This window comes from Acomys russatus, chromosome 23 (assembly GCF_903995435.1).
Source record: "Acomys russatus chromosome 23, mAcoRus1.1, whole genome shotgun sequence".
Classification (NCBI taxonomy): domain Eukaryota; kingdom Metazoa; phylum Chordata; class Mammalia; order Rodentia; family Muridae; genus Acomys; species Acomys russatus.
Genome location: NC_067159.1, coordinates 54,788,255 through 54,812,994, shown reverse-complemented (window position 1 = coordinate 54,812,994; position 24,740 = coordinate 54,788,255). Strand labels below are relative to the sequence as shown.

Sequence of the window (24,740 nt, the reverse complement as noted above, 5' to 3'; positions counted from 1 at the left end):
GCTCCTCACAGCTTGCTCAGTGGACTCTCTATAGAACCCAGGACCACAACCCAAGAATAGCACCACTCACAATGGTCTGGGCACTTTTATGTCAATCACTAATTAAGAAAATGCCATATAGCTTTGCCTACAGCTAGATCTTATGGAGGCATTTTCTCAGTTGGGGCACAGTCTTCTCTGATGACTCTAGCATGTGGCAAGTTGATATAAAACTACCCGGTCTAAGGTCCAGTGACCTCTTCTGGCCTCATGGGTTTCGTGTATCTATATGCATGTTTATACACACATACATACAAACACACATGAATAAATAATATACACTTAAAAGCTACAGAAAGTCTTAAATATATTGATATAGCCTTAAAGTTCAGAAATAAAAATATGCTTACTATAGAATATTTTTATAAGGAATTGAAAATATAAAATCCTATTATCCAACAAAATATTTTGGAATAATTGGTTTTGCAGTTGGAAAGAAAAAAAAGCTTCACTCCTGCTTCATCCTACTTACACAAAAGTGATTTTCAGCTAAGTTGGAAATTTAAACATATAAAAGGATATTATAACAAGGACTATAGAACCACAAGCAAACGATGTTTTCAAGGCCATGACACAGATATAGCTAAAATAAAAAAAGTATGGACAGAGCCGTGAGCAACCATGAGAATCTTCCCAAAGAGTCTGTTACATACTGTCACTCATATGCTTTTGAAATCTGTTCCATTTCAATTTTATTTTTATCAGACTTTGTATTTGGATGAATAATCTGTTTGTGAGGCAAAAATTGCCTCGGGGTGCCACCTCAGGTGCTGTCTCTTTGTCTGATGTAAGTGGGACAGCGACTCAGGCCTGGAACACTTGTTATACAACTTCTGTTTAAAAATAGCCTATTTCACTCAGAGGAAGGACAGCAGGTTGCCAAGAAGAGACTTGATACCCTATGAGCATATACAGGGGAGGAGGTCCCCCTCAGGAACAGTCATAGGGAGGGGAGTAGGGGGAAAGTGGGAAGGAGGGAGGAATGGGAGGATACAAGGGATGGGATAACAATTGAGATTAATATGAATAAATTAATAAAATATATTAAAAATGAAATTAAATAGCCTGTTTCAAAGTAACTGAGAATTTAGAGATTTCTATTGGTTTTTCTCTTCACCACCTGGTGCTTTCTTTGCCCCCACAGTGTAAAAGTCTTCATTTTTGCTGTTGTTGTTTGTTTGTTTTAGTTTTCTAAGGTTAAAATACAATTACTGCCTGGATTTAAATTTAGTTTAGGTGTCTGTTACACAGGGGCCTTTTGTAGGGGGAACTTTCTCCAGATCTGCCCTTGCACAGTTAAGAGTCTCCCTCTCCGTCCCCCAAACCTCTAGGTTTTCTCTATTCTCTACCTTGGTCCACCCCATGGATTCCTCGGCTCCTTACTGAATGCCTGCCTTCAAATTGCTGTATCCCTTAGTGCAATGTGCTCTCGGTTGTGGCGGCAGTACAGTTAGGACTGACGCTGTCTCGGCTGTGTTTCTATTGGTGGCAACCCTCTTGTTAACTGAGATTTTGTGTTTTCATAATTACTCAATACCAGAAACTCAACTGGTTGCAAAGAGCCACAAGGTCTAGCCGCAATCCCTTTAGTAAAGATTTAAAAAAAAAAAAAAAAGAAAAGAAAAGGATCGTGAGAAAGGGGTACAAGTTTGTTAAAATGTGACCTATGGCTTTGTCTGCCTGTTTAATTTTAGGTAAAATAGAAAGCTTGCTTTCAAACCAGACACCTCTGTTATGACTGACATTGGGCACATCTTTTCTGCTATTAGGGCACTGCCCACAGATGTCAAGTTGCCCCTGGAGATCACTGAAGACCTAGGAACACTACAAAAGAAAAATGAGCCGGGCATGGTGGTGCACGTCTGTAATCCCAGCACACGGGAGGCTGAGGCAGTCAGATCAACATGAGTTTGAGGCCAGCCTGGTCTACAAAGTGAGCCCAGGACAGCCAAGGCTACACAGAAAATCCCTGTCTTGAGGTGACGGGTAGGCAGAATGATTGTCAGTAAACATTATGGCAAAAAACGGTCTGACAGTGGCAAGGTGCAGGTTGCTCAGTCACTACTGTTCAGTACAACCTACAATAGCCCAGTCCAAAGGGCGTGCTCTAAATATGGCTGCCAACAAGTCCCTGGTCTCACCCTTGCACTGATCAGAGTGGCGGTGCAAAGTATGGAATCTCCAAATCTCTTACAGCTGTGTGTGAGACGGGCGAAGCCTCTGGGGCTGGCGCTGATGTGTGTAGGTCAGCAAAGCCATGCAAATAACAGCACGCCATACTCACTCATTGGGTGTTCCCTTCTGACCACAGAAGTGTCCCTGGCTGTCTGTGGGATAGACCACTCTCCTGGGGTCACCATGTGCCCAAGCTGCAGGAACAAGAAAGGACAAATTCTCCATCAGCAACATCTGGCTGAAGGCAGTCTGATCGGAGAGATTAAAATTGGCACCTCAGCGCTCACCCCCTTCCCTTTCGGTCATAGAACATTATTGATTTTCTTCAAAAGAGTAATTTCTTAATGAAAAGTAAAGTGAAATACGGATGAATCGCTCTGAAAGCACGTTTGTCTTCCCTCCAGATTCATCTGGGTTGCAGCCAAAACATGAGGTAATGCACTTAGAAAATGAGAGTTATTAAAATGAGGAGAAGAGGGCACAGACAAAAGCTCTCCTGGAAAAAGACGGTGCCTTTTCTAAAGATCTAGCAGAAATGACTTCATCCCGGAGCTGATAGATTTACAGCAAGCAGCATGACGTAATGCTTTGGGGATAAACAGAAGTGAAAAATGCCGAAAACTTGAGCAGAATGAACCGACTAGCTCTCCAAGGGCAACCAAGGGCACCGCAGCGGCACCTGCAGGAAAGACCCCGCAGCATATGTCTGACAATCTCAGCGTTAATGCACACAGTGCATGCCCTGATTTCAGGAGACTAAGGATTGGGCCATACTTTCTGTGGAGACACTGAGCTCTGCTTTAAAAAAAACCATCATCTTTTTGTTTGTTTGTTTGTTTTCATGTGGATGGTGAGCTTGGCTTGACAGCTAGACCACAAACCTATATAGATAGAAAGTAGGCTCTACCACCAAATTAGCTAATACTTGTTCATTCTAACTGAGTGGTTCTACCTTCTCAAATTTGAACAGCACAGTGTTTAAAAGTCTAGGTTGCATATGAAAACACATCTTTGTCCTTTGCGTCTGTTACCGTTGCTTGGCCTTCTCCTAACCCTCGTGTATTGGATCTGACAGTTTGCCTTATAATTCAATCACCCTTATGTATGTGGCTGGTGTGACTTGAGATGATAAAAAAAAAAATCAATTTGTGAATGAGGATTCGGAATAAGGAAGGATTTTTTCCCCTCAGTGTTTTCCTCATCAGTCCAAGCTTTTCTGTTCAGTGTCTAAGTACCAGGAAGGTTTTCCTTTGTCTACAGATGACAAATCGGCTCCATCTTCAAATATCAGCTTGTGAGATGGGATAGCTGTCCACTGCCATGTCTTCCTGTCCTTATTTTCCAGAATAAAGAAAATGAACTATAAATAGCTGTGTAAATGACGTTCAAGTGCTTGGTGCTCAACTGGACCTCACGACACCACTCCTATGCCTTGGCTTGTCATGTATTGGCTAAGCCTAAGAGACAAATCCAGCTTTATCTAGCTCTGTGTTTTAATGTGTATCTTTTAGCTTTATCCTAAAATGTTTTATCCTTTTTTCTAAGTAATTTTTTTTGGTTTTATGAGACAGGGTTTCTCTGTGTAGCCTTGGCTGTCCTGGAACTCACTCTGTAGACCAGGCTGGCCTTGAACTCACAGCGATCCACCTGCCTCTGCCTCCCAAGTGCTAGGATTAAAGGCATGCGCCACCACGCCCAGCATTCTAAATAATTATTAACTGTAAATTAGACATTGGGTTCCTTTTTATATAATTTTTCTTTAGTCTTGGGAATTTCACACATATGCACACACGATATGATCACATCCACCCATCTCCCCCCGTGTCACCGTAACACACTTCCCTCCTCTGCATTCATTCCTTAATAAGTCCAGCTAGCACTTCTCATATGTGCATGGGTGTGGAGCCGTGCACTGGAACCCCAGTAACCAGTTGCCACACCCTCAAAAAAGAATGATTCTCCCTTCTCCAGTAATTATAGATGGCCAAAAGCTCCCCAAAGGAGTAGAGACCAGAGAGTATTCCCAGTATTGAGTATCTATGTTATCCATCTCCCTCCCCCTGTCTCTCTCTCTCTCTCTGTCTCTCTCTCTGTCTCTCTCTCTCTTCTCTCTCTCTCTGTATATATATGTATATATGTATATATATATATACATATAGACAGATAGAGAGATCTAGATATATATTTCTATTATCTACAACCAGATCGATTTATTTACTTATTTTGAATATCAACTTTCCAATGAACTACTAAACATAAACATAATGGTATCAAAATACATAGAATATTGAGACTGCAGAGAAAGATGATGAAGGTGGAACCTGGGGAGCCCTCAGAACCCACTCTGAATTTGATAATGTTAGCTTTCTAATTTCTCAAATATCAAAATCTGAAACCAGACTTTGATGCATAGGGGTTTTTTTTGGGGGGGGAGGGGTCTTCTAGAAGCTTCCACAGGTGGAATGGTGCTTGATCCTGGAATGATTAAGAGCAACAGAGGAGATAGGAATAGGCAGGACACTGTGATAAAATACCACGACCAAAGCAGGTTAGGGGAGAAAGGCTTATTTTAGCTCACACTTTCATGGTGTCATTCCGAAGTCAAAGCAATAACTGAGAGTGGGCAGTCATATCACAGCCAACATCTACAGCAGAGAGAAATGAGCCACACTTGCTTCTGTGCTCAGCCAATGTCTCTGCTCAGACAGCACTTGGGACCACCCTACGCCAGTAGGCGATGCTGCTGCATACTTTAAGGTTGGTTCTTCCTACATCAGTTGAGGTAATCAAAACAATACCTCCAAGACATGCACAGGACAACCTGTGTAGACAGTACCCCAATCAGACTCACTTCAAATTGTGCAAAGCTGACAATTATAACAGCCATGGCAGAACTTTTCACTAGTAAGAACCATGGCTGGGAAGGGAAGTAGCTGCTACAACAGTTACTCTGTCCCTACTGCAGAGTGACCAGAGTGGAAGGCCCTGGGAGGTGATTACCTATGGACTCTGAAGTTACTGGCCTAACTCACTGATACATCTGACAGTTCACAGAAGTGTTAAAAGGTGGTAGGAACTTTACTCAGGAAGGCGAACCTGAAGGAAGTAGGTCACTGGGAGAAAGTGATCTTGGTGGGCTGTGCCTTGTCCCTGGCCCTCTTATCTTCCCCCACTTCCTGTCTGCACTGAGAAAAACACCTGGTGTCCCCACATTGATGGTCAGCCCACCTCAGGCAATGCAGGTGACCAAGGGCTGCATCCATGAGACACCACACCCCTTTCCCGCTTTTACACTCTCCTAGGTGTTTGTCACAGCAGTGAAAAGCCTGCCGCCCACACTGGGAAGCAGCAATGACAGCAGCACAGTGCTAGGTCTGTTGTGTGGGAAAGGAAACCCAAACACAGGTAACCTGGTAGCTTTGTTCTTGCAGAGAGGCGAGGAGGGCGAGAGGGGGAGGGAGCCTCCAGCTGGATCTGGGTGTGCAGAGACGAGAGAAGGAGAAAAGGATGAAGGTGTGCAAGAGGGAGCTCCGTTCTCAACTTTCGGGAACTGAGAGCTGTGGCCGTGTTTACTGAGGAACTCTGGAGAAGAAACCGGGCCACAGGTGGTGTGAGTCTGAGCGGGAGCATGGAGACTCTGTGCTCTAAGCTTCCAGGAAGAAAAGGAAAGGAGATGTGCATGTTTGATGATGTTCAGAAAGTCAGGGGCATCTGGTGTAGGAGTCACGTGTCCGCTAAGAACTACACAGATGGTTAGAGCATGCACTCTTCTGCATGCCAGGGTGGACTACAGATGTAGCCAAGGATGATTCTGGATGTCTGCTCCTCCATTCCGCCCCCAGCATACCAGGGTCAGAGGTGTGTGCTGACATGCCTAGTCCGTGTGGTCCAGGGATTGAGCGTGGGACACTGTGCACGCTAGGCAAGCACCCTGCCAACCCAGCCACACCCTCTCAGACACGTATTTCAAACATAGTGTGCAAAATAAAAGAATTCCTCGATATTTTTATACCACTTACATTTTGGAGTGACACCCTTTAAATTTTCCATTTATTTATTTAGTGAAATGATACTTAAAATACATTAACTCACTGAAATAAATTCACTGGTTTCCAGGGTTTTTTGTTTGTTTGTTTGTTTGTATGCTTGGTTTTGTTTTGTTTTGTTTTAAGAAAACACTCTCAAGTGTAGAAAATTGAAGCTTACACATGTCATTCAAGATGTCATCTTTCTGTCAGATCTGGTCTAGAAGAGGTCTTCACAAGTGTGCGCTTCTGGTACAAGGTGACGCACAGTGTTGTCACATAGCTGATCTAGCTAAGAAGTCACCCAAAAGACTATGGTACCCAACACATCACATACTTTGCAACAAAGTGTCCCTTTCAAAATGGTCACTAATAAAATAACATTTCCCCAAATGTCAATATATATATAATGTCTGCTGTAAGGGGAGAGTCAGTTTTCTTTAAGGCCTGTGGTGCATCCGCTGCACTCCAATGGATGGCCGAGTACCCTTATGTACCTAGCGACACAAACCAGACTGGGAGTTAGGAGGGGAGTAGGGGTGATTCTGAGAAGAATTGGATGAATATCATCAAAATAAATGTATGAAATCTTCATTTAGTAAAATATATTTTAAATAAACACAGTATCCTTATTTAATATAAATGATAAATAGGAACCAATCAATCCTTTAATGATATGCATATTGGCACACTGGAGAGATGGAGTGAGATCAGCTGTGGCAACTATAGTCAGAATTTCTCCTAGAAGAGGTGTCTAGTCCCTCACATTTTGGATGTGAAATGGACTTATGACTTGCTTCTGAGAAACATAATGTAAAGTACCACTGGATTTTGTGGCTTTTAAGAACAGCTCGTGAAGCCGGGTGTGGTGGTGCACACCTGTAATGCCAACACTCAGGGGGCAGAGGCAGGTGGATCAATATGAGTTCAAGGCCAGTTTGGCCTACAAAGCAAGTCCAGGAAAGCCAGGGCTACACAGAGAAGCCCTGCCTCAAAAAAACAAAACAAAACAAAAACAAACAAACAAACAAACAAAAAACAAAGCAAAAAACAAAACAAAACAAAACAACAAAAAGAGTAGCTCGTAAAAGACACCACAGCATCTGCTCCATTGGCCCCAGGAGATGCCACCTGATGCCACCCAGTCCTGTAGAAAAGCCCACATGAGTGGGACTAATGCCCGTGTTCCCAGAACGTGGGGTTGAAGCCACCCTGGGCTACATGGTGAGTTGCAGACCAACCCGGGCTCTGGCACTGTTGAAACGATGAGGGGAAGGAGTGAGAGACAGCGTCAGAGAAGAGTCAAGGGTTCTGCCCCACCCTCCACTTCACTGCACTTCTTCAGTCATGAAAAACCAGTGTATCTCAGTAGGTTAGAGTGTAGACTCTGCAACTAAACTGTCTGGGTTATGAAGGGGAACAAAACCAACAACAGTTTGCACAGCAACTTGTACACACTGGAATCGGTCATTTTGCCCCCTTCATTAACCCAGTGTTTTAGAAATAACTCTGTGTTGTGTGTGTGTCTGTCTGTCTGTGAGTGTGTGTGAGTATGTGAGTGTGTGTGAGTATTTGAGTGTGTGGGTGAGTGTGTGTGTTTGTGTGAGTGTGTATGTGTGAGTGTGTATGTATGTGTGAGTGTGTCTGTGTGTGAGTATGTGTGAGGGTGTGTGAATGTGTATGTGAGTATATGTGAGTGTGTGTGAATATGTGAGTATATGAGTGTGTAAATGAGTATGTGAGTGTGTGTGAGTGTGTGTGTTTGTGTGTGAGTGTGTCTGTGAGTTGTGTGTATATATGTGTGAGCGTATGTGAGTGTGTGTGAGTGTGTATGTGTGAGTGTGTATGTGTGTGTGAGTGTGTGTGTGTGTGTGTGTGTGTGTGTGTGTGTGTGTGGTATTGCGTCAACCTCAGTTGTCGTGCTTCAGGTGCTGTGCACCTTGTTTTTTTGAGGCAGGGTCTCTTTCATCTGGAACTCACCAATTCTGCTAGGCTGGCTGTCCGATCTATCTATCCCAGCGTCGTCACCAGGGCTGGCGTTTCAGCTGCACATCACCACAGGCAGCGGTGGGTTCTGGGGACAGGATTCAGGTCCTCATGATTGCCTGACCAACACCTAATTAACGGCCCCAACTCACCAGCTCCTAGAAACAACTTTAAAGGACCACTTTAGCTGAACTGATGCATACTTATATGGTATGTGTGCGTGGGGCGGGGGAGGAGGGGGGACTGCACATTTGCACATTCTGCTGAGGTGGCTCCCAGAGGAAACAGTTGGCAAGGGACAGGTGAAAGCCTTATTTGGGCAAGCGATCTTATCACTCATCTCAAGAAAATGTACAACCCTGTACGTCCAGGAGAGCACGCAGTACTATCTAATGTCTTCTCTCATTTTCAGATGTTCCCAAACACGCTCCTGCTGTGCTCTTGTGCTCTTGGGTTGAGTAGAGTAGTAGCAGCCATTTCAAAGCCCTCTGTCGGGGAGAAAATGATCTCACCTGGTGCCTCACACTGGCACTTAAAAATTAGCTGCAAGTCAGTTTGGGCAGCTAAGGCGTTCATTCCTTAGGCACTTGCTGGACGGGGATGTTGGCTCTCAGGTCATTAGTGTGTACCCCTCAAAGGTACATCTTAACTGTCTTAATAAGTGAGGAACAGGCCAGCCAAATTGTGTTTATGGCTTTTTAACACATGCAATTTACAAATGCAGTGAAGCAGATAATGGGACACTTGAAGCCGGCTCTGAGGATCCACGCTGGTGACAGCGCTGCTATAGACACACTTTGGGACGCAGCCCTGTCTCCAGGTGCCTGGGTTAGAAAACGTTTATTATTTCACACGTGGCCTCCTTCACCCAGTGGTGAATTTAAGGTCATGCTCTTGAGTACAAGCCAGTCCTTTTTAGGCTAACAATACTTCAAGAAATCTGGAAATCACAGATGTGCGCAGTAAAATCCAACAAAAAGTCAGGACCACTCAGCACTAAAGACAAGCTCAAATCTCAGTCAGACCAAACATTTTCTTTTTAAACTGAAGATGTCACAAACCAAAGTGTGACTGTGCGGTTTACTTTATGTGTCCATATTCACAAAGAAAGCAAAAGGACATTTAATACTGGTCTTTGTCATCCTGTTAGTGCACAACATATTTTTTCATTCATGTGATACAACCATTCTCAAAATACTGGAAATAAAGTTTTAAAAGCCTGCTCCTGAATTGAAGAAATTATTCTTCAATTTTGGTCAAACAATGCTCCATAGCTATGACTTGACAGGTAAGTCCATTTTGCTTATGAGTCAACAAGAAGCATGACGTGGCCCCTGTCTGATGTGGCCAGTTCTCTCTCACAGTGAATGTTTCAGTGTGTCTACTCCTGAGACAGCAGTGCAGGACGCTTGGTGGAGTGCAGAGGGGAGTTGAGAAGAGCATGGGGACAGTGAGCCCCATGTGCCTCGTAGGTAGGAACGTCAATTAGCTCTATTATCATGGAAAATAGGTTGTTCCAGACACTGAAATTAAAATTGCGAGCAATCCTCCTTCTGGGGACACATGTGAGAGCACACAAAGAGAAGTCTGCATTCCCATGTCCACTGCAGTGTTACTCACAATATCCAAGTCACAGAAACCATCTAAGTGTCTGTCTACGGATGAATGACTAAGGAGAGTGTACACACACACACACACACGGAATATACATATAAGATATCAGTAAAAGGAGGAAACCCCACAGGGGTGAGCTCAGAGGTCCTATGCTAAGTGACACACACCAGGCACACACACACGCACACACGCAACAGAATTTCACTAATACGTGAACTCTAACCAGAATGAAACTCACAAAGCAGAAAATAGAAAGGCAGCAACCGAGAGTGAGGGGGTGGGGAAAGTGGGAAGATACAGATCAAGGGATATAAATTTTAAATAAAACTGGAGATGACAGCAACAGCCGGTCAGGGAAGGACACATAATCCACAATGCCCTTCAGGTATGAGGTTTATTTGAATGAGAAGGCTTCAAGGCCTGAGGTGGGAGGGAAAGCATTAGAAACAGTACAATGGTGGAGAGTTAACTATGAAGGAGCCTTAAAGGAGGGAGAGGGACAGGGATGGCTTCCCTTCAAAGCCTTGAGAGCCACTTCATCACAGGGAGGAGGGGCGAGGGGAAGGGAGAAGGAGAGCGGAAGGGCGAGTGGCCTTATGAGGGGGCAGGTAAAGGAACCTTCAGAGAGCAGCCTTCATCTCTGGACCAAGTCCCTGAGCTACCCAGCCCACCCCCAGGGCAGGGCGAGGGGAGTCTTGTACCAATCTCTACAACAGGAAGAGGCTGCGTTTTATCACCTTTTAGGGTAGAGGCATGATTCACACCACAGGACTAAGTTCAGCACAGCGCATGTGCAGGAGCTTGGCGGAGCCAGGACCCATAAAGTGGGAGCTGTTAAGTCACAGCATACCTAACTCGGTACTAACTGCTCACGACTGTGTTTCAATAATAAAACTTTAGGTTCAATATGACTGGCTTCCAGAGACCTACTGTACAGCTGTATGCGTTGCACGCTTGAAGTGTTCTCAAGGAGCACACCGTAAGTTCTTCACCCCCCAGAAAAGGCAGTTATGTCAAGCGATGCATGTGTGCTAAGCAGGCTAAGCACGACAGTAATCATACAAGATGCACAAATAGCAAAATGCCAGCTAAAAACTCTCTATGCTGCACATCTCAAATACCTACAATATTTTGTCCACTGTACACTAATACATGTAAAATTCAAATGAATAAAATAATATTTAAAGTGTTTAATTACACTTACTTGTATAGAAGCAGTCCCTTGCTTTTCTATACAGACAGAACAGAAAAGTCATACTAAAATTATCTTTGTTCCTGAAAAGGTCACATGAGTGTGTGACCTTACAGGGAGTTTCTCCCTTCCTCATATCCTTTCAATGGAAAAAGTGTAATTCCCAAAATTATCCTCTAAGCTCCTGCCCAAAGACCAGGTAACTTTCTGGAATTCTGGGAGTTGTAGTTCTTGGAAAATAGCAGGGCCTTGAGGCAAAGCACGGTGGCCTGTAGGTTTGTTTCATAAACCCTCGCAGCACGTGCCTCAGGCCATTCATCTGGGAGATCTCAGGGAGTTGTCCTGACCAAAGCTCACCTCATAGTCAGTATTTAATATTTAATAAAGCGTGCCTCAAATTTGGCCCAAAATGGTGGAATTAGTTTTTCTCTGGTGAGCCTCAGGATTAACAAAAGACCAATTTGTCCTAAGAGATGAAGAGGTAATCCCTCAAACTCCCTGAGATTTCACATCAGCATAGATCAGGCAGCTGCTCAGCTAGGTCTCCTGGCCAAAATGAACACAAACTCCCTAAGCTAACACCGCGAAGAGACAATGCTAACTCCACAAAGCTCCTACTTCCTGTTTCCAGGCTCTGTCTGGTTCTCTGCTGCCTTTCTCTCGGGCACACTGGCTTAATGTGCCTGTGTTGTGCTCATAACCTGAGGATCTGGGGATTGGGGGGAAAGCTTGTCTTTCAATTGGGGTCTCTCAGACAGAAAGTCATCATTCCAACAGGGGTAATAAACCCTAGGTGCCCAGCTCACACTCTTGTCTGGACCTCTCGTGCTATCTCAGGCTTTTTCACTACTTCTGGGTTTCTCACAGGAGCAGGACAGAGTTCTGGGCCTGCATGCATCAGTGTCCTTATTAACTTCCTTCCTCTCTGCTAATAAGGGTAATCACTGCAGGAAAACATAAAAAACCAAAACAGAGTTTGGGCTCCAACTTGAGGTATTTCCTAAGTAAATGTAACAGTGGACTAACCCGTTCAACTGGAAAAACAAAACGAAAATTTGTAGACTGTTATAATTGTATTTTTATATGTATACTGTTACCCCAAGGTTTACAGAGGATAATTTGCATAACAAGAATTCCTATTATTGCAATAACTGATCAGCAACTGCCAGTGACAAAGGGAAAAGTGGGCTATTATCATGAAGTTCACATGATCACCTGAGGAGATTTGATCCCTTCTACCCAGAATCCACTCCACCCACTCAGCAGACAGTCTTCTCTCTGTCAGCTTCCTGCAAAGCCCTCCTCACCTGTGGGCATTGCCCTTGCTGGCCACCCACATACAAGGCACAAAGAGTAGTGTCTTCCCTGCTGTTGATGCTGTGTGTGTGCGTGCGTGGCAGAATGGCTCTTCCATGGTATGATGGTATGACTGAGACGTGGTCCCCATAGGCTTGGGTATTTGAACCCCTGGTCCCTAAGACAGTGGGGTGCACCATTGCTGGAAGAAGTTCGTCCCTGGGGGATGGCGTTGAGAGTTTCATGCTGCTTCCAGTTTCTCTCTCTGCTTAGGGTTTGTGCTATGAGCTGTGCTCTCAGCTTCTCGCTGCTCTACCCCACTTCCATCATGGACCCCCTTACCCTCTGGTACCATAAGACGAAAATAAACGTTTCTGTAAGTTGCCTTGAGTGTAATGTTTTATTGCACCATCAGGAGGTCACTAACAAGCATGGTAACACTCATGAGCACTGTGGTGTAACAGAGACAGACAGACGGACACCGCAGTGCTTCCAGACAGACAGACACCACAGTGCTTCCAGCACCACAGCTGGCCATGAAAGCGCCTTCTCAGGGGAGCCCCCCCATTCTTGCATGGAACCCCATTCTTAACACTTCTTGTTACCCCTGCCAACTGTATCCCTGCAATCTTCTTCCAGGCCAGCATTAAACATAGCAGGGATTAGGTTTATACTTTTAAATCAAACCAACAAAGAGAGACATAGTTGCCAGACATAGTATGTAGATATTTAATGAACTTCTTGGGTCATGTGATTCCCTCAGTGCCATTAGGATTAATTTGCAAGAAATGCTGAGTTATTTAATGTTGGACACTGGCTTCAATTGAGGAACATGTGCTCTCCAATTTACTATGTGAATTAAAGCATTTACAACTTGAATCCAGAGATCTTGAAGGAAGTGGTGGGATTCTTTCTTGTCTTGCTCCAGAGGAAACTATGGTGGAAGCTCCTATTCTGAGCCTGCCAGGGACAGAGGTGGCTTTAGCTGTTCCCTGTAAGAACAGAGACTCAGCCCACCAGGAAGTTAGGCCTTGCAAGGAAAGATTCTGCTCACAGCAGGAGCCCTTTGGGAAGTCCTGTTTGCACTCAAACTCTAATAACCAAAAGTATGGTTTGCAATAGAAACAGTACTGTAAGTCACACTTAAAACAAATTTACTGCACCTTGAGGCAAGCATGTTCTGTGTGCACTGCTCAGTACTCTCCCCTACACCACAGACACGGCTGTGCACTGCTGACCATCCCTCACAACTGGCCTTGAAATTCAGCAAGTGTTTCTATCCCTCCCAAGGAGTAAACTAGATAAATTGTCTAAACCCCACAGAAGAATATGAGAATCTAGACCTTCTGGCTTCAAATCCTCCACCTCTTGTGAGACACATCTCAATGACAGTAGGTAAAAATAACCAAGTATTTATGTACACTAGAAAAATGTGTCCTGAATTTAGTCAGGCTAAAATTCCACTTGCATATGAAAATATTTCATAATATTCAACCTGCAGATTGTACTCAATCGGTACTAATGTTTAGAAGTTCCGAAGTTAAATACTTGAGAACAAGAGAGATGTTTTGCGAGCCTTCCAAGAACATATTATTAATTCTTCTGTTAATGCCTACTAAATTTTTCTTCTCCCTATTTTCCTGTTTTGAATTTCAAATTCTCCAATTCCAAATAGTTTGCATGGTGATATGGAGATTAGCTTGCAGGAGTTACTTTTCATTACCATCTTCAGGACACTTCTCTTACTAAAGGATAAAAATGAAGGCCAGAATATTTTACAGTGCTCTATGACCTGGTGCAAGTCACTCTCTGTGCTAACTGAATGTCAGTAATTATCAGTGCTAGAAGCTAATATCTGCTCTCCATGGCTTTTACCCTAACAATAGTCAATAACCAGAAGACAGAATTTATACGTCTTGGTGTACTGACTACAATTGTAAAACCTTTTAAGAGGAAAATATATGATTTTTTTTGGTTTTCCTTTTGTGCTTTTAAAGAATAATAATCTTATGTGGTTGTGTTTTTTGTTTTATGTTCTAGAAAGATCTTTAACCTAACAGCAAACAAGAGAGGCTCTTCCTGGTAGGTAGAGAGAGCAGGGTTCAATGAAAACAATGAATTAGGTGGTGAAATCACTGCCTCTTACCCTTGGCTAGCTTATGAATAAACAAGTTTATAGACTGCCCAATGACCCTAAGAACTACCTCCTAGTTCTTGCAGCAGGCAGCAGCACTGATACAGTCAGCCCCTTAGCAGAACTAAAGAACTAAAGTGTAGACATTATTAAGAAGCCACTAGAAGCCTTTGCTTTTTTTTTTTTTTTTTTTTTTTTTTTTTTTTTTTTTTTGCTGCCTTCCCACCTAAGTGGCCTGGGTTCCATTTGGCTGCTCTTGGTTTGTGTTTATCTAGTGTTGTATCTGCTACCAAATAAGGCCAGAGACAATAACAGTCTATAACAAGAAGGAAGGGAAGCGTTCGTGTCCAGCGAGCTTGATGACCAGCCAGCAGTCACTGCTGTCTGAGCCTGGGTTACTCACCCACGAGTCCTAACAGGACGTAGCCCATAACAAATAGCACGAAGATCATACAGCACAGAGCATCCGTACAACTCCTGAAGACAAAGAGGAACAAAGAATTAAAAAAGGCCCCGAGTCACTTGTTCACAAAAACATAAAGACAAAATAACTGTAAGCCTCCTAGAGCCAGTGTCTCTGAGGCAGGAGAGACGTTACTTGTACTGTCAAAGACTTAAGTAGGAGTGAGGAGTCAGCCCCCTCAGAGCTCCATGCATTTTATACTCTCTTGGCTCATACGTAAACATTTTTAGAGATCATCAAATTCTAACATCACGTGGATTTTTCTCTTTTTGTGCATGTGTATGCACTGCACGTGTATACACGTGTGTTCGCATGTGTGGGGGATCAGCATTGATATTGGGAAACTTCCTTAATCAATTTCCATCTACCTCATCGAGGCAAAGCCCATACTCAAACCTAGAGCTCTCGGATTTGACCAGTCACGTGCCGGCGACCAGTCACGTGCAGCAGCCAGTCATGTGCGGCAGCCCGGGAGATCTCCCGTCTCCGCCTTCAGAGGCTGAAATTACAAGTGAGCTGACAAATCCATCAACTTCTACACAGGTGCTGGGGATTTCTCATTTTTCTCAGCGTCTCACATCAGCTGGTAAGTTCTCTTGACTCCTCTTTGGTTTGACATTCAGGCAAGGGTCCTCTCATTGACACTGCAAGCCAGTCATTTGCACAGTAGTCACCTCAGCACCTCAGTGACTCTTCTGGCTGGGGTGGGGGTGTGAGGTGGGGGAGGTGGAGGGTGGGGGTGGCGGGTAGGGGGTGTTGAGACAGGGTTTCTCTTCACTTTGTAGACCAGGCTGGCCTGGAACTCACAGAGACCTGCCTGCCTCTGCCTCCCTGAGCACTGGGACTTCAGGCGTAGTTTAGTGATTCTTAAAGGTCAAATTTGAAGTGTACTTTGAGTAGTTTGGTCACGTGGTTTTCTTTTTCACGCCTTCCCAACATATGCTCTAAAACAACCAGTCCTTGCTGCACGTCTTTCCCACGTGTGTCGTTGGCATGGCTATTTTACAGAGAGGACTAACTACACTAACTTTCTCTGAGGAACAGGGTTGTGGATATTCTAGCCCTGATACAAGCTGCTGAAAATGTTCTCAAACTCTAATCTTTCCAGAATTGTGCAAAATGGATATTGTCAGATTGGATTTAGAAAGAATACAGTTCAGAGACCCATTAATTTCCCAAATCATGATTATAAACCAACAGAACAGCAAGAACTCCCAAAGTTTTCTTTTTTCATTATTTTGACTTTTATTTTATGTGTGCGGGTGTTTTGCCTCCGTGTGTGTCTGTGCATCACATATGGGCACTGATACACCAATATCAGACCTCTGAAAGGGCCACAGTGCGCTTAACCACTGAGTCACCTTTCCAGCCCTGAAAACAAGGTTTTAAAAATTGTTTCTTATTTCCATTGTAATATTGTGTTTAGCTTTCAATGGCTTAAAAGTTAGTTACATCATTAAACTGAGCAACACTACTGAGTCTTTATTTGAAACTTAATTATGACTCTATTATTAAGTTTTTAAAAATCTAAGCATACAAGGTAAGGCCTGTAATTTCAGCGCTCAGGAAGATGAGGCGGGAGAAATATAATCTTGGCTGTACTGGGGGATACTGTTTAGAAAAAAAGTCAGCCAATTTGATAGGATTAAAAGTTGTACAAGAGAATTTTCAGAGCAAAATATTTTGAATGGGACACATCTCAATATTGTAGTATTTTAGCACAAGTGAGAGGTGTGTGTGGGTGTTCCTTTGTACATGTTTGTGTTTATGTATGTGCTTGAATATGTGTGTGTGTCTGTCTCTGTGCATGTCTGTCTCTGTGCATGTGTGTCTCTGTGTGTGTCTCTGTGCGTGTGTGTCTCTGTGTGTGTGTCTCTGTGCATGTGTGTCTCTGCGTGTGTGTGTCTCTGTGCATGTGTGTGTCTGTGTATGTGTGTCTCTGTGCATGTGTGTGTCTGTGTATGTGTGTCTCTGTGCATGTGTGTCTGTGTGTGTGTGTGTCTGTACATGTGTGTCTCTGTGTGTGAGTATCTCTGTGCATGTGTCTCTGTGTGTGTCTCTGTGCATGTGTGTGTCTGCGTATGTGTGTCTCTGTGCATGTGTGTCTCTGTGCATGTGTGTGTCTGTGTATGTGTGTCTCTGTGCATGTGTGTCTGTGTGTGTGTGCGTCTGTACATGTGTGTCTCTGTGTGTGAGTGTCTCTGTGCATGTGTGTCTCTGTGCGTGTGGGTCTCTGTGCCTGTGTCTCTTTGTGCTCATGTATTTACTTTCAGGTACTTACAAATATCTGTCATAATTATCTACTTTTTGTATTTATTTACTTCTGTCTCTTTTTTCATATACTTTCTGGAAAAAAACAGTGCCTAGAGGATTATTGGGAAGTATTTTGCCAAGGAATATGAGCTACAACTTAGGTACGACTGTGTGAGCCAAGGGGCACATCAGGCCACTTCTCTCTTCACATGCTGTTGAGATTTATCTTTGTTCCAGTCTTTTGTGCTCAGGATGACTGTACAGGAAATGAGGTGGATTTTTTAGATCATGTATTTCATTTGGATAATTTAAAAAAATCCCAAGACAAATATTAAAATAAGTGGTTTGTGGAATTTCTGTCTGAAAGTAATTCTGAAGCACACATGAGCTAGAGGGCAGTCCCCAGGGACCTTCTCCTCAGGCGGGCTCGTTTTTATATCACAGCAAATGTTAAGAGCCACTGTAGGAACTGGAAAGTGGGCCGCATCCCATGGGGTCCCGGAGCAAATATTAACGAAGAAATAGGCCCAACTCTCCTCTTTATTCCTTGCCAATCAAAGTCTCATTTTTCCAAAGCAAGGCTGCTCACGCCCTGTTTACCAGAAAGCCTCCAAAAACATTATTCAGATTGAGTATACCCGGCATAAATGTATTTTCGAGTTAAATTCTAAAAGTACTTTGCTCAGTTCTATTTAATTCCCAAACATGTAAGAATTGGGACTCAATTATACATGCACCTACGTCTATTTCCCCTCCCCCAACATCTCTAAACTGTGAATGTGGTACATGCCTGGCCACCTATACTGAAAATACTGGGAGTTCCCACTTTCTCTTATATTCAGTGGCATCTTCTATAGTCAGTGGCAGGTCCTCTCCTCTGACTTTCATCCACCTCTCACTCTCTGATCCTGTTGCCTGCAGTGGGCCTAGGTTTTCTCATCTTCTCTCTAACCTGTTGCTGTCCTCTTTTAATTGGGTTCCTGAGGCACTCTGTTCGGCCCAAGTCATTCTGTAATCAGATACCACGGGGACATGGGGACATCATTTCCTCCTTCAAGCAGAGCCTCACAGCCACCTTACTTTCTGAACGTCCACCCCAAAGTCCAATCCTTGCTCAAGAACCCTCTCCTTCCCAGGGCGGTCTTCGCCTCATCGCTTCTCACAGTGCGTCTACTGACCTAAGCTTGCTTCTTCACTCATGCCCAGTTAGTTCAGTGTCTCCCAGTCACGTCCAGAGCATTCTGCTCGCAGAACCACTCAACTCCCCTCCTTGGTACCGCATGCCCCATCTGGTACATCGGAGCTCGGTTCCACCTGTGGGGCTGGAGACCCCATCAACAATGTTCCCTTTACTCTCAAAAGTGTCCAAGTTGGCGTCTCTACCCCATTAAATAAAACCTCACTCTTTAAGCAGCTCAAAGTGGGACTTCTCAAGTAAGCATTCAACTAGACAAGACTTCTCTCAGATCTGCAGACGTCAGAAATCCCCTTTGTACATTTTCTCACACCTACACTCTCCTCATTGTAACATAGACCGGCGCAGTGGAGGTGGGATGGAGCGCTGCTGTACAACAGCAAAGCTGGCGTCCACTTGCTTATGTGCTGATCTGTGAATGAGTTTTACTTTGTTCGCTTGTTTTGAGAAAGGGTTTCACCATGCTGCCCCAGTTGGTCTGGATTTGCTGTGTAGACCAGGGTAGTCTCAGATCCGTGGACCTCTGTCTCCTCCTACTGGTGTGGCATGGAGCTACATAGCTATAAATCACAATCCTGGAGGCATGGAGGCAGAGAGAGGTATTATGAGTCTGAGGCTAGCCTAGGCCATGTAGAAACAGAAAAATCATGTCTAGCAAGCAAACAAAACTGCTCATAAAACAAGACCCCAAAGCACAGTAGTTGCATTTTATAACATAAAAAATAAGCAAAATTCAAATTTTAGTGCCCATAAGTAAGATTTTTTTTTTTTTAATCTGTGGCCAATTTTGTTTTATAATGGCTGGATTTGGTAGTTAAATAAGAAGTCACCCAGCCTGCAAAATGTGTCTTGTACCATTGTAGAAAAGGTTAGCTTAACTCTGACTCCAGACATGGAGCCCTGGGAAGCAGCACTTAGCTCGTGGCCTGACAACCCACGCACACACCGTGACTGCCTACAGACACCCCTGACCACAGGCCAGTCACGGCAGCCTCTGCTAACTGTCCAGGTCCAGTTCCGTGCTTCCGAGCTCAGATTCTATTTTCTTTTCTTCTGCCCCAACACGGTGAGTGAGCTGTCTAGAGATGCAGTTGCTTTGACCTAGTTTACACATGCCACCAATAAAGTGAAAATCACCGAAAACAAGTCAAGTCCACAGTGGCAACAGCTTTATTTGCTCAGTGCGCCTCAGCTAAAAGCTGGCTTCCCCCCCCCCCCCAGTGACGTCACACGGCTTCCTGTTAGGGGACAGCTTCCTGCCCTCACGCTGAAACTGATTCATTTTCTAGCTTTCTTTCTTTGCAGCAGATGGAATTCCAATATCATCCATCCTGGAAGGTCATTAATAATGAGTGCTAGAGTGAGAACAGAAGCTCAGGGAGTCACTATTCTTCGACAGATCACCTGTCACTGCCTAATGAGTCAGCTTACTGGCTCCCACAGTTGGTAACTCCAGCCACGGAAAGGTCCTGTCTCCAACATGGCAGCATGTATGACCCCCATGGGACAGAGTGACACCATCGTCCCTCTCTTGCCCCACATGCTCTCAGTACAAAGGTCAACTCCAGGGCTGGAGCATCAGATGTCAATAAAGTGCTTGTCATGGGAACATGTGACCCTGAGTCCATGTTCTGGAGGGCCAGACATGCTAGTCTGTGGGTTCACCGCAGTGCTGGGGAGGCAGAGGCAGGAAAATTACTGAGGCTCAGTGGCCATACAGCAAGTTCCAACCAATGGAAGATCCTGTCTCAAAATTCAAGTGAATGGCACCCGAGTAATAACTAAGGTTGTCCTCTGACTTCTACATGCAGGTACACCCAAACACACAAGAGCATGTATGCACCTATGCACGTGTGCATACATACACATGTGTACACATATACATAGACATACAGACATACAAACACAAGCACATACATGCACATAAACACGTACACACATGTTCACACATACATACACACACTCATGTGCAGACACACACACATGCACATACACATACACCTGTGCACACATGCACACACACACACACACACACACACACACACACATACACACACACTCCTCCTCCTCCTCCAGGAAACAGAACAAATGCTTCACTTCTCAGAGACTTGTCAGAGACTAAGATGTGTGCTGCCAAGTGTAGAATGTGGCGTGAGTGGCATCTGTCACCTCAGTCAATGACAAGCCATTCATCTGGTAAAACGTGGGGAGTTTTTTACGGTAGAGTCTGGGCAAACATGGTGTCAGTGCTCCCTACTGACTCCTGTGTTTGAACACTTGGTCCCCAGTTGGTGAGTGTTCCCCCTTTGGAGAGGTTGTGGAGCCTCTGGGACTGTGGCCTCGCCGGCAGGAGTGGGAAGTTAGCCTTGAAGGTAACATCCATCTTTGCTTCCTGGTAGGGACATAATATAAATATGCCTCCTGCTTCCTTGGGCCACAGCTCCAGCCACCATGACTCTGGTCACGATGGGCTACGCATCCGTTGTGAGCCAGTAAAGCTTCTGTCCTGGCACTTTACATCTCTCTGCTCTTCAGGGTTAATAGACACTCTGGTGGTTTTGTGAGGGGAGCAAGCTCTCAGGGCTTGCGTGTGAGGAACTAACCTGCACCCCCTGCTTCCTAATTCCTAGAAACACTGCCTAAAAGGTCAGTTATTGTCCCCTACAGTAGCTGCTTTGTACCATGTGTGTGTGCATGTGCACGTGTGTGCATGTGTGTGTATGTATCTGTCTGTTTGTCTATGTATGTGTGTGTGGTGTGTGTGTCTGTATGTGTCTGTGTGCCCTGGCTAAACTCAGTGGTCACAACATACAGCAAACTGACATGAATGTGGGAGAGAGGTTTGTGGACCTGGGGTGGGACAGGGAAGGAAGGAAAGTTGGTGTGAGACTGATCTGTGTGGGTAACACGCATGTGAGAGAAGAGGCCTAGAACACATTTTAAGGTTTCATTGTGAAGTTCTAGGACACCTGGAAGAATTTCATTTGTTAAAGTCAGGAACTTAATCAAGAAGGCTGTTTGTTACATCGACCTGTATTTCTGGATATTTGAGGGTAACTGTGGCTTTTCAAATCTCTTAATATTTTGTATCAAAGGTCCCATTTGCCTTCAAAGGGGGTGCCGGCACCCCCATCGAGAAAAGGATACTTACTATGTGGGGATAATATTTAAGGAACTTAAGAACTGTTGTTGAAAATTAAAATATACTATGAGAATATACAGGGGGAGGTAATCCCCCTCAGGAACAGTCATAGAGGAGGGGAATAATGGGAAAAAGGGGGGGGGGAATGGGAGGATACAAGGGATGGGATAAACATTGAGATGTAACAAGAATAAATTAATTTAAAAAAGAAAATTAAAATATAACTAAATCAAAATCCTACAGAACTATAGGATTACGTGGACCACTCCATCCAAGTCACCAGGTCACTTAAGATTGCTGAGTGTGCATCCACTTTAGTTAATTGTGAATACTTGTCCTAAAGCCTTCTGTATTCTCCACGATCAATCTTCTGTTATCTTTGCTTTTGAGCTCCTGCTATCTTGAGAAAACAGCTTTAGCTGGGCATGGTTTATATTTTCTATTTGCCAAGGAAAACAAAGCCTACTTTTTCCACAGACTTTAGGTGATGCTTCTATAAATGTCTTTGGTTTCCAATGGAGTAGGGACTAGATAAAGTTGGTCTTCATGGATGATTCATGACTTTTATGAGTTTTGCACAGCATTCTAGGATCTGTCAGCAGGTGGAAATCACTTTGTAAATTGCTGCTGTAGTGAAAGCCATGTTGGACACAGTGGCAGGCATCTGCACCGCAGCATTTTTGAGACAGAGGCAGAAGGATTTCCACAAGTGTGAGGCAAGGCAGGAGTACGGAATAGTACTATATACAAAGACAGCGTATGTCTCAAAAAAGAAAGGAAATCAAGGGCAGGTCCTAGGCATTCCTCACCTGACACCTGGCATCATAGACCAAAGGGACAGCACAGCAGAGGTACAACACACACAGGTCTTGGACAGCCTGCACCTTTCTCCAAAGTTAGCAATGCCTGCTATGGAGAATTCCTATCAGTATAAGATGCTATTATTGAAGATGTGGAGATGGATAATGCTGCTCAGGAACCTGAGTTCAAATCCCCAGCACCTATATAAAATATACAGTATGGCTGAGCATTACAACTGTTGCCTCATACTGTGGGAGTCACAAACAGGAGGGGCCTGTGCACCAGCCCAGCTCCAGGTGAGGCAAGAAACTCTTTCTCAAGAGAATAAAGAGGCAGATGATAAAACAGGATACCCCCCCAGTGTATACCACAGGTGTGTAAGGCCTCATACACACACATGCACACCACATACACACACACACAATACACATACACACACATGCACATAAACCACACACATCCATCCACACACACATACAAAACACATACACACACATACACATACATATGCACACACACACACCTATACACACACACACACCACACATACATTCATACACACACACATCCGTATACCCACACACATACATCTGTATACCCACACAGACACACACACACACACACAATACACATACATCACACACACATACACACATCCTACACACACATATATAAAACACACAAACACATATACACACAATACACATATACACACAGTAAATACACATAAAACACACACATACACATATACCATACACAAATACACACATACACAAACATACACACACAATACACACATATACACACAAAATGCAGATATGCACACATACCTCTCACACAAATACACATCGCACACACAAACTTTACGCACACATACACAAACACCACACATATCTCACACACATATACACATACATACACACACCTCTCACACAAACACACATATGCCACACACACATATACACACACCTCATATACACACATACCCCACACACACTTCACATATAACAGGGACACAAAATAGAAAGAAATAGCAAAATATTTGTCATAGGCCGGCACCATATTAGCCCACAGAAGAGGAAAGGAAAACTTTATACTGAAACAGCACGTGTGCGTCTGAGCACTCACACACCAGGCGTAGCCACCACAATGCAGTTACTAAGAAACACCAGACGCCCTGGCAGACATCATAGTGCTTTCATACTGAGAGATAAAAATTAGTTTTGCACATTAGCTTAGCAACGAAACCTCTTCATTTGTAAAACATGTTTATATTTACAACTGGGTGTCCATTAAATGAAAAACACATTTTAAGTGATTTTTTTTTTATAGATTACATGGGGGGATGGAGTTAGTGACTGTTTAAAAATGGCAACAGAAACAGCGAGGGAGGGAGAACCATTTTTAATGTATCTTTGTGTACCTCTTAAATTGTATACCGATTCCTTATATTTTCAAATTAAAAGCACTTTTAAAATACAAATTTATATCTTGTTTTGTAACCCCTAGTCATAGAAATAAGCTCAGATATTGAAATTGATGCAGTGATATTTCTCAGCCTCATGGAGACGACACTACCAGCTAGGTAGGTATAAAGCCACTAGGGACATGTTCCCAGAAGAAAAAACCATACTGGGATTGCACATCTACTAAGTCATGGTGATTGAAATTTTGAACTTTGGTCATTAGAAATCTAATTAGCTTTTAAATTAGTTTAAACATATTTTGGAGAGGCAAAGCAGGTACAATAACAAATGCAAGTCAGAGGAAACTAGCTGAAGTGTGCCTGGGAACTGAGCTCAGGTGTTAGATTTGGCAGCTGTCACCTTGACCCACAGCGTCACCTCGCTGCCATTGGTGCCGAATGCACCCTGAATGCACTGCAGACTTTCTCATCTTAGAAGCTAATCATAATTTAACCCACACAAGTAGGAAACACAGTTTCTGAGCCACAAAGCATTGTTTGCAGTTTATGAGCGCTATAATTCAGTGTTCGGGGAGACCAGGAGTGCATACACCACTCATAGCAGTTCCGCCAAGCGCTGGACCCGTGTGGCTGGGAGACGTGCACCTATGTAGAAGGCTTCTGGCTTTGTAGTGAAAATAAGCAGATTTGTGAGGCGATGAAGTAATCAACAGTGAGCTTCCATAGCAAAGCTTTGCCACCCAATGCCTGCCTCCCCAGGGGACGCACATCAGATTTAACACCTTGTAGGTACTTTCAAAGAATGAATACAAATGTCATAACATTTTTATATTTTATGACATCTTATATTTATTTAATTTTTATTACATTTTAATAAAAATGCCATAACATTGCTTACAAAACCAAGTTTGGCTAGCAGTGCAAGGTACAACCTTGGCCGCCTCTGGGACACAGCTTCTGTGTGCTGGGTCTCAGGAAACACTTGCCAGAAGACTTCAC

General features: G+C 43.9%; 1 protein-coding gene across 1 annotated transcript in view; it reads right to left on the bottom strand.

Moving 5' to 3' along the window:
• Nucleotides 1–14,939, bottom strand: part of Slc44a5 (solute carrier family 44 member 5) — a 68,765-nt gene extending 53,826 nt beyond the window's left edge. The window contains exons 1-2 of the mRNA XM_051165877.1: nucleotides 14,865–14,939; nucleotides 2,324–2,408 (exon numbers count right to left, since the gene is read on the bottom strand). Coding sequence (XP_051021834.1) covers nucleotides 2,324–2,408; nucleotides 14,865–14,913 — 134 coding nt within the window. The 5' untranslated portion in view covers nucleotides 14,914–14,939. The remainder of the gene's footprint in view (nucleotides 1–2,323; nucleotides 2,409–14,864) is intronic.
• Between the last annotated feature and the right edge of the window lie 9,801 nt (nucleotides 14,940–24,740).